We start from the raw sequence: 13446 nt of genomic DNA, 5'->3' as shown, positions 1-13446 counted from the left end.
ATGCCGTTGCCTCTGCCCTCCCAGATAAACGCAGCGGTCTGCAGCACTGGCAGCTTTTGGACCGAATCCTGCAGCAGATTGTGCTTCAGGACGACAAAGGAGAGGACCCAGACTTGGCTCCTCTCGACAACTTTAGTGTTAAGAATATCATTCGCATGTAAGTTCAGGCACTATTGTCCTCGAAATGGCAGGTGTGACCACTCAATCGAATGTCATAAATTGAACGTTACCAAAAAAATAAATACAGTTTTTGGTGAACGAGCTAAATTTGGTAAAAACAAAACTGTCAATGTGCCTGGAATCCCAGAAATCCTTGTGGCTTTGTATATTATCACAACTAGATTCACTGTAATGGGCTGCTGTTCATCTCATTGTGGCATTTGAATGAAAAATGTGCCATCAGTGACCCTTTTACGCTGTTTTACTTTCCCTCTTGTTTTTAAACACCTTATAGGTAAAAAAAATAAATTAAAAAAAGCTGGAATTCTGAGCTTGTCCAGAAAAAAAAATGGCGCATGCTCCTCTCACATTCAGCGTTTTCATTCTCTTCACTGTAATGCTTTCTTTTCTCCACTCTATATGTTATTTCTAGTCCTACTCTGAGCTCGGTGATGTATGTGTTTAGTCTATGCAGTTAAAGGCCTGCATAACATATAGCAGGTTAGCATGGTTGGCCCTCGCTCGCTCGTGCCCTTCTCACTAATTCAGGCGCCATTGTTTGTGCAATCAGCAAGCCCGGCGCGCTGTAAAATACTGAACTTGGATGCAACATCTGAGCAAGCCTGTCCATTACCGTCGAGCGCTGATCCATCACAGTGGTGTAAATGTATGGCTCACTTTACACTCCTGCCAACGCCTTGTTGCGTTTCCATAAACTCTTCAGGAGTCAATTACGCATGCAGAAGTATGCGCAAAGTGAGATTTTCTTGTTATTTTGGCCGCGTGCCGTCTAATGGGTCAAAGTGTGTGTCTCACGTCTTGGAAGGAACATAAAACAACTGTTCAAACAGCGGTGAGACGCGGTCATTCATCATCACGAGTTGTTTTGTGGACGGCAGAGACGACTTGTGCGTGCGCCCGAAATTAACGCTCTCAGTCAGTTTAGTTTTCAGTGATGCATGAAGGTTTTTATTTGCCCGGTCTGAAGGGATTGTGTTCTTTTAAGCACAGTGGATGTGATCTATATACAACAATTAAATCAGCACGGACTTCTGCAAACACTTTCAGACAATGGTGATTAGTAAGCCACAGACTTTATGGACTAATCAGATTAATGGACAGTTTAATTTGGCCCCGTGCAATTACTCCATTGTCCTTGTCTTTTTAGAGCTCATTATTTTCAGCCCATAGATAATCAGTGAAACATCTTTCTCCTACAGCCAAAGCTTCCGTGGAGACTCAAGGTTACATTTTCTGATGCTTCTTTTGTGTAAATCCCCAAACTTTCCTTTGACAACCTTGTTTTTCTTTCTCTATGAATAATTTCTGACCTCTTCAAATTTCTTCAACTAAAGTAAGCTATTAACCCGGTGTGGCCATCAAGAAGTTAACTCAAAGTTTAATTAAAAGTCCAGAAGTTAATGTTTTTTGCAATAACATTTTACTCCCCAGCTATAAGCATAATACAGTTCAATCAATGCAGAACCCAAACTAGCATTATTTTGACAATATTCCAATTACTTTCCACAAAGCTGTTTTGCTCTGTTGATTGGACTGTAGCGGCTTTTTACCAACAGTGTTTATTGTGCTGCGTAAGGACTTTGTTTGTGCGTCTGAAAGATGTGTTTCTCATTAACAGGCTGGTCAATGAGAATGAAGTGAAGCAGTGGAGAGAGCAGGCAGAGAAGTTCAGGAAAGGTAGGTCACACTGCTCTCTACAGGTCGACTCTTTTGGGCACAGAAAATGACAAGCTCTCTCCTCTCTCGCAGACCACGCAGAGCTGATGGCTAAACTGGAGAAAAAGGAACGCGAATGTGAGACGAAGACTACAGAAAAGGACGATATGATGAAGACCCTGAACAAGATGAAGGACAAACTGCAGCGAGAGGGTGTGGAGCTGCGCTCGGCGAGGGAACAAGTCCTGGACCTGTCCTCGCGCATCCATGACATCGCAGTAAGCAGCACTTTCACATCCAGAGTTGGCTACACAGTAGGAACAGTGCCCAGTAAACGGCATTAGTGGAAACAAAGATTCATCATTCCAGTTTTTCCAACAGCCTGATACATGAGTGTAATGTTAGTGCGGCCTAATGAGTAATCGGCCCGCAGCTGTTCATGAGGCTGATTACTAATCATCAACACCTGAGCTAATAAACTGTAACTTCCAGTGAGTTCTCTGTGATGGTTCAGTCCATGTGCTACAAGGCTAATGGATTCCACACTTACAGCACATAGTGAGAATGAACCAGTGCGATTAACCAAAGTATTCACGTTACATTATTATTTTTAATGTGATGAAGTTTATGAAAGTGTATCTATGTCTGCTTACTGAATCGAGACCATTTTCTCCAGTTTGGCTTTATTCAAATCTAAAAGCTTCTTGAAAAAAATGCGTCAAAATAGTGACAAAAATGAAACGAGGATGAAAATGCAGCAAAAGAGCGGAAAAAAAGTGACCAAAAAGTAATGGAAAAATGTGACCAAAAACACAAAAGAGCCACAGAAAAGTGACAAAAATGTGATTAAAAAAAAGTGACAAAAATGTGTGAAAAAAATGCAACAAAAATGCCACAAGAACAACAGAAAAGCTACAAAAACTCAACAAGAAAGTGACAGACAGCGATAAGAATGTGTTAAGAATGTGGCAAGAATGTGACGGAAACGCAACAAAAGAAGTGATGAAAAAAAGTTTTAAAAAAATGACAACAATGCAAGGAAGATGAGTTTTGTAGGTCTTCACTTTAAAATGAGGCCTATAGGCAGTATAGCGCCTTTAAGATTTGGGTAAACCTGATACAAAGATCAGAGAGAGAATGCACTTGGTTAAGAGCTTAAAGGGACTATACAGAGTTTAAAAATGTTAAAATTATGTATTTTCCTCCCCCTACATGTTCCAACAATGTCCTAGTGTAGAATGAGCCCAGACCTGTCTTTAAATCCTGCACGGTCACTCAAAAAGGTGTTACTTCAGGTCTGAAGTGCCGTCATGCACGAGCTTAACATAAAAGGTGCAGTTACATGTATGACCTGAGGTGGCAGTAGTGAGCATAAAATGGCTAACTTGCATCTAGCCCCTTTTAATTAAAAAAAAGAAAAGTACTGTAGTAAGTAACCCCACAAGAGGAGACAATGTCATACTATTCTAAACTAATATATGTTCTCCTCGTCTTTGTAGAGTGGCAACATGTCGTTCCCCCCTCCGCCTCCTCCCCCGGGTGGTCCTGCTGCCCCCATGATCCCCCCCCCTCCTCCGATGACAGCGGGGTTCCCTCCTCCTCCTCCGCCGCTGCCTGTGAGCTGTCCTCCGCCACCGCCGCCCCCTCCGCCGCCCGGCGCGCCACCCCCTCCGCCCGGGGCGCCCCCCATGTTCGGGGCTCCTCCACCGCCCGGGCTGCCCTCCTTCAGCTCGGCTAACACGCAGCGCTCCAAGACCATTCCCCAGCCTTCGCATCCTCTCAAGTCCTTTAACTGGGCCAAACTGGGAGAGGTGAGGCAGACGGCGCTTCTTCACTTGTCCAAAGGTGTTGCAGAGATATTAAGTTATTATCAAACATTATATTTCCTCGCACAGCACGTGATCAACGGCACAATCTGGAACGACATCGATGACCTCCGAGCGTTCAAGATCCTCGACTTGAAAGACATAGAGAAGATGTTTTCAGCCTATCAACGACAGCAGGTTTGCATTTATGCTCTGATTTCACTGAGTGCAAATTGATGGCTTCAATGCATGTTTTGAAGAATTGGCTCTTAATCACTGAACATTACTGTGATGTTTTGGTAGTTGAAGTGTGAAAGTGACTATGATTGAGGCTGTGCAGAGGTCTGGCTCCAGGCTGCTGTAGTGAATGCTCCACAGTAGAAAACGCAGCTAAAGCTTGTCTGGAGATTTGTGAGAGTTTGAATGACTGCATCATCACGGGCTCATGCTTTACAATCACACAGAGAAACCAGTCATTTGCCTTGGTCACGAGGAGTCATGATGCTGGGGGTTTTCCCTGCCCTTAAATAAGGAAGCAATTGATTCATCATATTTCATCTCACTGTACTACAGACTACTGCGTAATTACATAGCACTTTTAATTCTACTATTCAGCTCATTAGACGTTATGCTGGCTATACTGAACGTATGCAGTAAAAATAATGCCTTACTCTTACATATCGTCTTTCAAGTTATCCAAATGACTTTGCTGTATGACGCTTTATTCATTCATTCTTTCTGGTGGTAGCAAACATCTGAAAAGTGGATATCCGTGTGCACTGGAGACGCACAACTACCAACACATTCACACTGGCAACTTGAGGCAAGAGATAAAGAGATAATGCATTTGCTGACACCGCAAAAAATATAAATGCAGGCCAAGTTAAAGATGTGCAAAAGTTCCATTCAAGTGTTTATGTGTTTACACAGAATGATTGCGATACTACTACCGTGGGTGCAATATTCAGTGAAGTGTCTTACCCAAGGGCAAAACCTGAGCCACTGACTCCCCAGCAGGTCTAAAATGTTATATAGAATAATTCAGAGTTCACACCGGCTTTAGTGTTGTCATTGAATTGGCCTCAAATGTGTTATTCTGCTTTACTTGACAATCCTCTGAAAGCTAAAGCACCGCTCTTCTGTACTGTATTTTATTTGGGAGCAGTGGGTCATTCGAGGTTGTTGCTGACAGTGATTTGCTGTGGGTATTTATTTATACAGTGCAGGTTTTTATTGGCACGGCTAATGGCTAAATGCAGATCTCTAAGGATCAAGCCACATAAAAATCCTGAGATCTTCCTGGCTTTGACGACGCAGTTCCATTTGGCAAGGGTAGATTTCAGTTAAACCTAACAATAAGCCAGCCATCTCTTTATATATAAGGAGAATGGCTTTTTCATTCCGTTTCTTACTTTTGCCACTGGCCATTGAGACAGAAATAAAAAGCTTTGTTTACATTTGTCCAAAGAAGGATTAGTTACCACGCTCGTTTCTCATGTTCGTGTTTTCCCATGTCCAGACAGATGTAGATGCAATCAGAAAAAGAATACAGTAAAACAATCATGACCTTAAACCCAAATAAAATACTGCCTTTCCATGGCTGCAGCTCAAATAAATCTTTGCTCATGAGCCTGTGATGATTTCAACAGTAGATGATGGCTCTTTTTCAGCTTCAGCTTGTAGTATGCATAGCTGTAGATCTTTTCCCCGAGCCACAGCTCTCATTTTTCTGCCTGAAATGCTAATATCTGCATGTGTTTCTGATTTGTGTGTGCGTCTCCGCTCTCTCCGATTGCCTGCGCAGGACCTGCTCACTAACCAATCGTTCAAACAGGTGAGTTGAGGTCTCCCAGACATGTTATTTTCTCTCCACTGTTCATTTAAGTTTGGCTCTGTAATGACCAGCCACAATAAAGTGTGCCATTAACTGACTATGTGACTCAATATGAGAAATATGCCTGATTTGCCATATAGGAAGTTAATATGACCCAACGCTACACATAAAAAAAAAACATTTACAGGAGAAAGTTGCTAAAACTAGGTACTTTTGGTTGGCCTCGCGTGGGCAGAGAAGGCTTTGGCGCTTGATCTCTGAATGGGAGTTGCCCCCTTAACCTAACGCCAACCTTCGACTGCTGCCAGACTATACAGGTCACTGCGGTCATGGAAAAATGACATTTTCTTTACAAGCTGCATCTGTTTTACATACGTCATACGCAGCAGCCAGGCAAGAAGGAAACCAACTCCGATCACAAATAGAATGTGCTTGACATGCAGCCCCTACCGGCTTCTCAGACATTCCTTTTCTCTTTGTGGATTTCTCAAACAACATTTGTCTGAAGTTTATAAGAATTAAGCTTGTTTTACGGTCTTTGTTTGCTTTGATTTTGCTGTTACATACTAGTTCAGAATTGACTTTGAACTACATCAAAGTAACTTGTGTTGCTTCAAAATAATACCGCATTGGTAGAGGTGGAGGGTAGTCATCTAATAAGCACTTGCTTGTGAGCAAAATTAAGGACAACGTTTTGTGTTTGGTTTAATTTGGTACAGCAGATTTACTGACTGGGGTGTTTGCAAGCACTTTGCAGGAGGTATTTAGAATTATTTCAGATTATAAGAAGAAGGTAAGCCTGAATACTATTTGAACAGAGATTGTTTTAATAATTAATATAGTTAAAGTAAAAAGCATAATGATAATGTTTGTTGCTGTCCAATTACACATGCGTTTCTTTGTAAGTATAATAATCACCAGCACTAAAGTTTACCCAGAGTAGGACAAAAAAACTAAAATGGTGCATAAAATGAATAGGATATAGGAACCATTTATGTTGAGGCCAAATTATACCGGGTAGTGTAGCCACTATTTGTACTGAAGTTAAGTACTATTAATTAAACCAAAACCTTTAACTAGAAGTAAATGAAGTACATTAAACGCATCACTAGCCATTGCTGCTTTACTTTATGATACAGTCTGCACTGCAGCATTTAATTCTAGGCTTTTAAACAATACTCCCATTGTGGCTTCATGTCGTGCTCATAATGCATGGCACACTCGGAGAAGCTGACTTCAAAAGCCGGTCATGGAAAACTGAGCAGTTGCCAGACTTAGCTTTATTTGACTGTGCAGCTTTCTCCAGTCTTTATAGTACCCATCTCCCTTTTCTTTAAAATCTGGCCAGAATTACCACTTTGTGAATGTTGCTGCCAATGCCGTGTTTTTATGCCTTCCTCTGCTTTTGTGTTGCTGCAGAAAGAGACGGGTTCAATGGACGACATCTACGTGAGCACGCGGAAGGTCAAAGAGCTGTCAGTCATCGACGGCAGGCGCGCTCAGAACTGTGTCATCCTGCTTTCAAAGTACGTGCTGCAGCCCGGACCATAACACACACGTCAGAAAGAATCAACATCACGCACATGTGAATGCGATCACTTCCCCAAACGTGTGCTCGGTGACACAGCAGACGACGGGTCATGCTTTGGGCATAACTCACTCAGACAGACACTTTTTATGTTTTTTTTTTTTTTTGTGCACAATGTGTTTCTACTATAGCGCCTGAGAAGGACATCTGTCAGCGTAGTTCTTTTTACTTTTTTTCTATTGTTGAGGGAAAGTAAATCATGTGATATATACTGTATATGTATGATTTTTACATTCGCAGATGGAGGTCTCTTTTCTTTTAAACCTAAAAAGTAAGAAAAGTTACCATATTGCCACAGAGATGTCTCCATTCAGTCTAATGCATTAAAGGGACTATACAGTTTAAAAATGTTAAAACTAAGTATTTTCCTCCCCCTACATGTTCCAGCCATGTCCTAATGTGTAGAATGACCCAGACCTGTTCACCACAACTGCCTCTAAAATCCTGCAATGTCACTCAAAACGTTGTTACTGTGGGTCAAAGTGCCTTCATGCACAAGCTTAATATAGAACCTGCAGTTACACGTAAGACCTGAGGTGGCAGTAGTGAGTATAAAATGGCCAACTTGCATCTAGCCCCTTTAAATCAATCAATGACCCAAAAAATGTATATAATTTTAAGCAAAGTCTCGCTGTCGCAATCAACCTTTGAGAACCACTACATTGAATAACCTTTTGAGGATGTCCATTTTAGACAGTAGTTATACTCTTTCCCTTAGAATTAAAAAAGATTAGAAAATGAGCCACCAGAGACTTCTCCAATCAACAAAAAATGCATCAAATAACCCTCTTAGGATCTCTCTATGGTCATTAATCAATTTCTATCATTTTAAATTCACTCTCCAATATGTTCCCCTTTTGTACATCTTTAAGCAGCAATTATCCTGGGTCTTTTGAGGATTTGAACCATGCCCTGCTCTCTTCACAGATCGATAACCAGGCTTCCTCAGACCTCTTTGTCTAAAAACACTGCCATGTGGATCATGAACTCTGTTTTCTGTCAATAGTCAAAGACCCAGGGGCAAAAGGCTTGAGCCCAAACGGGGCCAGGATTAGGTCACTATGGCTTTGATGCACAGACTAACAATGCCATTATTGATCCAAGCCAGTACACTTAACACTGGTCACGTGCACTCGCGGCAGCTGGCCACAGTCCCACACGAGCACTGGTGTCATTCACAGCCCTTTTACTGTCCATCATGTGGTTAATATAATCAATGGTGGTCATTAATTTGAGCAAATTGTTTATCTGTAATTATTTGTTTCTATCTCCACAGGTTAAAATTGAGCAATGAAGAGATAAAGCGGGCCATTCTGGAGATGGACGAGAGAGAAGAACTCGCCAAAGACATGTTGGAGCAGGTAGTCATCTTACATTGTTATATTTCTGTGTTGTGGTAATAGTGCACAGGTTTCTTCAAGCGGTTCACAATTATCTTCAGTTCAAGAGCGGACTTGTTTCGCTTGGAGACTTTCTAAATCATAGAGTATAATTCTGGTCTTTTTGTTTTTATTGTAATAGTGGTTAATTTAGCTCAACTACTATTCTTTTCTATGCCTTATCCTCATCCTCAAACGATAACTTGTAGTAACTATATTATTTATCGTCTTCCTAGCTGCTAAAGTTTATCCCAGAGAAGAGCGATATCGACCTGTTGGAGGAGCACAAACACGAGCTGGAGCGAATGGCCCGGGCTGACCGCTTCCTCTTTGAGATGAGCAGGTACCAAACGGTGTTTTTACTCCAATGACTCCTTTTTTGCTGAATAATAGTTTGTCCTTGGAGTCAGTTCATTCACTGGAAGCCCAATGTTTGTTCACGCTCAGTAGGTTTACGAAATGCAGGAGGAAGCTGAGATAAGGAGTTATAGCAGGTTGTTCTGCCCTGTACTTTGGAGACCCGATTACAGTAAAGTCCAGTGACATTTTGAGTTTTGGACTTCTTCCTGAACATTTTAACGAGATAATCAGGGCGGTTAATTTATTATGAAATATTGAATAGTTAGTGAAGGGTTGGACAGTACAACCTTGCAATTTTTCATTTTATATTATTCTTCAATCAGCATATGTATTTTACTACTTATATAATTGTTTGTCTTCAGAATTTTAGCATAACCCTCATTTGTTTCTTTTCCAGAATCGACCACTACCAGCAGCGACTGCAGGCCCTGTTCTTCAAGAAAAAGTTTGCCGAGCGGCTCGCTGAAACCAAGCCAAAAGTTGAAGGTAAGGGCAGAAGCTTAAGGGGCCTATAAAATGCCCCAGTGAGCAGCGGCCACGCTTTAGTTGAATATTGAGTTATTGTTGTGGATCCAAAACTTAATTTATTTGTTTCCTGTGCGCCCTAAATCTCAGCTGATGTTGAAAATGTGCTCGCACAAGCGATAAATTACCCACAGAAATCAAACAAAAGATTATAGGACCATACCGCATCCATGTTGTATACACTTAGACGTTTACTAGCAAAAACATGTTTCAGACACTAAACATGTCAGCAGCCTGGAGCTTCCGCATCCAAGTCTCTTTGACAGCATCTTGTGAAATTCATGCGCGGTAAGTTGTTTGCACGCTGCAGTTTTCTCCCTGCAAGTGTGGCGTCAGTTGCCAGGAGCCTGTTTTGGAAAGCTGGCTTGTGTTGAGAGGAAAGAGCCTTTCTCATAAAGCGACTTCAGAGAGTAGCGGCTGCAGTGATGGACGCGTGTGTGGGAACACGGGTGTGTCACCACTGAGCTGTCACTTCCTTCTCTTCACCAGAGCTACTACTTCTACTAGACATCTTTACTCAAAATATACAGCATTATGCAGAAGTGGAGGAACATACTACTGATTTGAATCAGTTGATGACTGTTTTAAAGTACCGTTATTCTATTCTCGATTCCCCATCTCCACTGTTGTGCCACTATTAATACTAGTTATTTTGCTGCTATTGTAATTTAAAGTCTTTTTGTTCAGTATTCACCTTCTAACTCATATCTCACCACTCGGATTGGAAATTAGAGCATTTTATGTAATCGTCAGAGGTTTGCATCAGGCCTTCAGAGCTACATCCAAATGCTCCTCAACCACACAGTTCATTAACACTTGCAATAAAGTCCTCACATCTTCTTATTGTGCTCAAGCATTTTTTTTCCTGTAAATCTGTTGGACCACCCAGAATGTTCAATCATTCTGAAAGACGTTGAAAAGTCCAGTTGTGGTACCGCAGCAGACACGGCTCTACAATAACATTACAGCCAAAGCTGATGGTTTTTACATCCTCTTTACTGCCACGGGAAGCACCTGCACTTTGCCAAAGCGGTCGGGACTCCTGGGGGGGACGGACGAGTGAACCTGTTCCCCTGCTGTTTTAGAGACGAATGGCAGACGTTTGATGCGTTTCCCCGCTGACCCGCACAGACACTGATCAATCATGATGAGGAATGTTGGCTGTAAAGGAGGGTGGACGCAGAGGTTTAGGGCCATGTACAGTCATGGCATGTGGGTCAGTAGGGAAGTGGAAAAAGCAGGAAAAGGTTGTTTAGGCCAGTTCATGATGCCAGCTTTTTTGTGCGCATATTTCTCAAAATCCTTCAATATATAGATCATAATACTGTTTGGATATTGTGTTAACATTATGTTCCTCCAATATTGAATCCAAATAGCCAGTGTTCAATTTCTTTTATTGAACGATATGTTATTAGCCATAGTTGTGGCCTAAAAGTGCGATGAATGTAGAGCGTATGATGCCTACAGCTGTGTCCTTTCTTCTCGTCCCTCAGCGCTCCTCAATGCGTCCAAGGAGGTGGTCCGGAGCAAGCGGCTGACTCAGATCCTGGAGGTGGTTCTGGCCTTCGGGAACTTCATGAACAAAGGCCAAAGAGGAAACGCCTACGGATTCAAGGTCTCCAGCCTCAACAAAATCGCGGACACCAAGTCCAGCATAGACAGGTGAGCATCTGCGTGGACAAAGGAACGTGGCTGAAGAAAAGATGATTCGTCAAGTTTCCAAAATGGTCTCTGAAAATGTGCATTTGTTGAGTAATCTGTGACACATATTGAATTTTGACTCTAAATTTAGCACCAAATCTGGATCAGAATAAACTTTTTTTTCTCTCTCTTCATAAAACCATGGTGACAGTGCAAATACAGACCACGCCACAAGTACAGCTCTATTTTCCACTGCTCAAAACCACAAACTTAAAGGACCTCTCACTCCATGCCAGCACTTCACTTCCTGTGTGCCTCTTCCAATGCATGATGGGAACTGCAGTCCAGATCCCAAGCCGAGTGACCCTAATTGGCCTGTGTAATGTTTCCCCTGACGCTCAGACCAAAAATGCTGTCTTGTACTGCAGCCATGTACCGTAAATCACCTTTTAAAATGATCTTTTTTCAAATAGACCAGAAAAAGAGGTAGTACAAATATTTTCCCCTATGATATGGATCATCGGGTTTATTTTTATGTTTGATTTGTCATTGATAACAGGAATATTACCATGTTGCACTACTTGATTATGATCTTCGAGAAGAATTATCCAGACACGCTGCAGATCCACAATGATCTCAACTACGTGCCGGAGGCTGCTAAAGTCAAGTGAGTCCACTATTTAAACACTGTGTCTATTTGCTCTGCCGTTAAAAAGAGCATTTGATACTCATTTTTTCTTTCATGCTGTTTTTAGTTTGGCAGAGTTGGAAAAAGAAGTGCACCATATCAAAAGTGGGCTGAAGGCGCTCGAGGCGGTGAGTTGGTTGGCATTGTGTCACCATTCTTCTCGTGCTGGTTTTCCCAAGTGTCTGTTTTCCCGGTGTTTGAGTGCCGTTAATGTTTTGCGGAAAAGGTCAAACACCACATGACACTCTGGTTCACATGTGGAGCAATTTGGGAGATGTTGTTGACAAACCGAAGCATATTTTTGTGTATCTATTTTGAGATTGTCATTGTTTAAGACCACCATCTGATGAGGCTCATGTGTTCATGAACAGTCCCTATCCTGACCAAATGAATGAAATAAACCAATGCTAGATATAACAGCTCATTTCTCAAATAAGCTTTAAAAAAAAACAAATCCCAACTTTCTAATAAAGGTCCTAATATTCTTCTTTTAGGAGCTGCATTACCAGCAGAGCAGGACGAGAGAGCGAGGCGACAAGTTCGTGGCTGTTATCGGAGACTTCATCACCGTCGCTGGTTTTAGCTTCTCTGAACTTGAGGACCAGCTGAGCGAGGCCAAGGACAAGGTAGTTAAAGCGCTTCAGCATCCACTTGTAAAGCACATATGGAGAGGGATTAGCACATGTGGGTGGTTTCTATGCTCACTGCGCCTTGCCAAGTCTTCATGTCAGACGGGAGGAGTGTTGAAGAAAGACAAAACTCTAAAGGGAGAGAACTTAAACCCTTTAAGTGCTCAGCAGAAAGCAAAAAGGGATAGTTTGTCTCTTTGACTTAACATTGTACATCAACACCCCCTCCTTATACAACTGGGGAAATCAGCCTACTGAACTCTGCAGGCCCGCAAACTGATGGATTGTAGGAAATGTGTAATGTGAAAATATCTCTGGGGTTTGGAGAGGATCTCGGAGAAAGACGGCACTGAAAGGATTTATGGTAACATTGACTTTTCTGGCCTTTGTTGCTCCAGTGCACATTAAGCATTCTGATGATGACACACTGGCAGTGAGACATGGAGGAACATCCAAAAGTGGCATTACATTTAACATTTTGACAACGGATTTCTTTAGGGTTGTTAGAAGTATAAATAGGTCAGTGTTTGTGTCAATGGTAACACTGAAGAAGGAGCAGGGCCTGGGTTGCTTCAGTAACACAAAAGAGGCTGTGTTTGCTTATTCTCCACACACTCCGACCTCCGTCTGCGTCAGGGAGTTTGTGCTGCAGAGTGGGGAATCTGACGTAGCAACTCAGCATGTCAAGGCTTTTTGACAAGTTTCCAGCTGAATGCAAAGTTAAAGTGTGGGTGTGTTTAGTCGTTAAGAATCAAGGAGAAGGACAGTGCAGCAAAGCAAATCTCCAAGGTTTTGTAGCAACAGGGCATTGTAGCAACAGCAGCACAGTGCTTGACTGTTGCTGAATCACAGCAACACGGTCCTGGACCATATGGGCCTGTCTCTGTGGAGTTTTAATGTTCTCCGTTTGCACAATTTGTATCCTCCTGCTAGATAGTAGTGTAGTGACCTACAGTGGGAGACACAACTAAACACAGTGTCACAGAAGGCAAGTTACTTTGAATTTTATCCGTTGGAACCTCAAACAGTGCCCTCCAAAGGCCATTGCATAAAACTCATTAGAGCACAGCGAATTGTGCCACCATCTGGGGCCGTGCCAAGTGAAAGCAAAAGTAGCACGCTTTGTAACACCCGACTAGAGCCCAAAGAGGAGTGCAACAA

General features: G+C 42.2%; 1 protein-coding gene across 5 annotated transcripts in view; it reads left to right on the top strand.

The window, feature by feature from the left end:
* The window catches only part of daam2 (dishevelled associated activator of morphogenesis 2), a 73413-nt gene that overhangs the window by 55772 nt on the left and 4195 nt on the right, over positions 1-13446 (top strand). For 2 of the 5 annotated variants that reach the window (XM_079573300.1, XM_079573299.1), the window contains exons 11-25: positions 25-157; positions 1380-1403; positions 1799-1857; positions 1930-2114; positions 3336-3647; positions 3732-3839; positions 5446-5475; positions 6895-7001; positions 8340-8424; positions 8679-8785; positions 9200-9288; positions 10821-10989; positions 11528-11635; positions 11724-11784; positions 12151-12282. In XM_079573300.1, coding sequence (XP_079429426.1) covers positions 25-157; positions 1380-1403; positions 1799-1857; positions 1930-2114; positions 3336-3647; positions 3732-3839; positions 5446-5475; positions 6895-7001; positions 8340-8424; positions 8679-8785; positions 9200-9288; positions 10821-10989; positions 11528-11635; positions 11724-11784; positions 12151-12282 — 1709 coding nt within the window. The remainder of the gene's footprint in view (positions 1-24; positions 158-1379; positions 1404-1798; positions 1858-1929; positions 2115-3335; positions 3648-3731; positions 3840-5445; positions 5476-6894; positions 7002-8339; positions 8425-8678; positions 8786-9199; positions 9289-10820; positions 10990-11527; positions 11636-11723; positions 11785-12150; positions 12283-13446) is intronic. The other 3 variants (XM_079573301.1, XM_079573302.1, XM_079573303.1) reach the window with 3 other exon arrangements.

The sequence above is a fragment of the Gobius niger genome, assembly GCF_951799975.1.
Source record: "Gobius niger genome assembly, chromosome: 16".
Taxonomy (NCBI): domain Eukaryota; kingdom Metazoa; phylum Chordata; class Actinopteri; order Gobiiformes; family Gobiidae; genus Gobius; species Gobius niger.
Note: the sequence above shows the minus strand (reverse complement) of the source record. Positions and strands in the feature narration are given on the sequence as shown.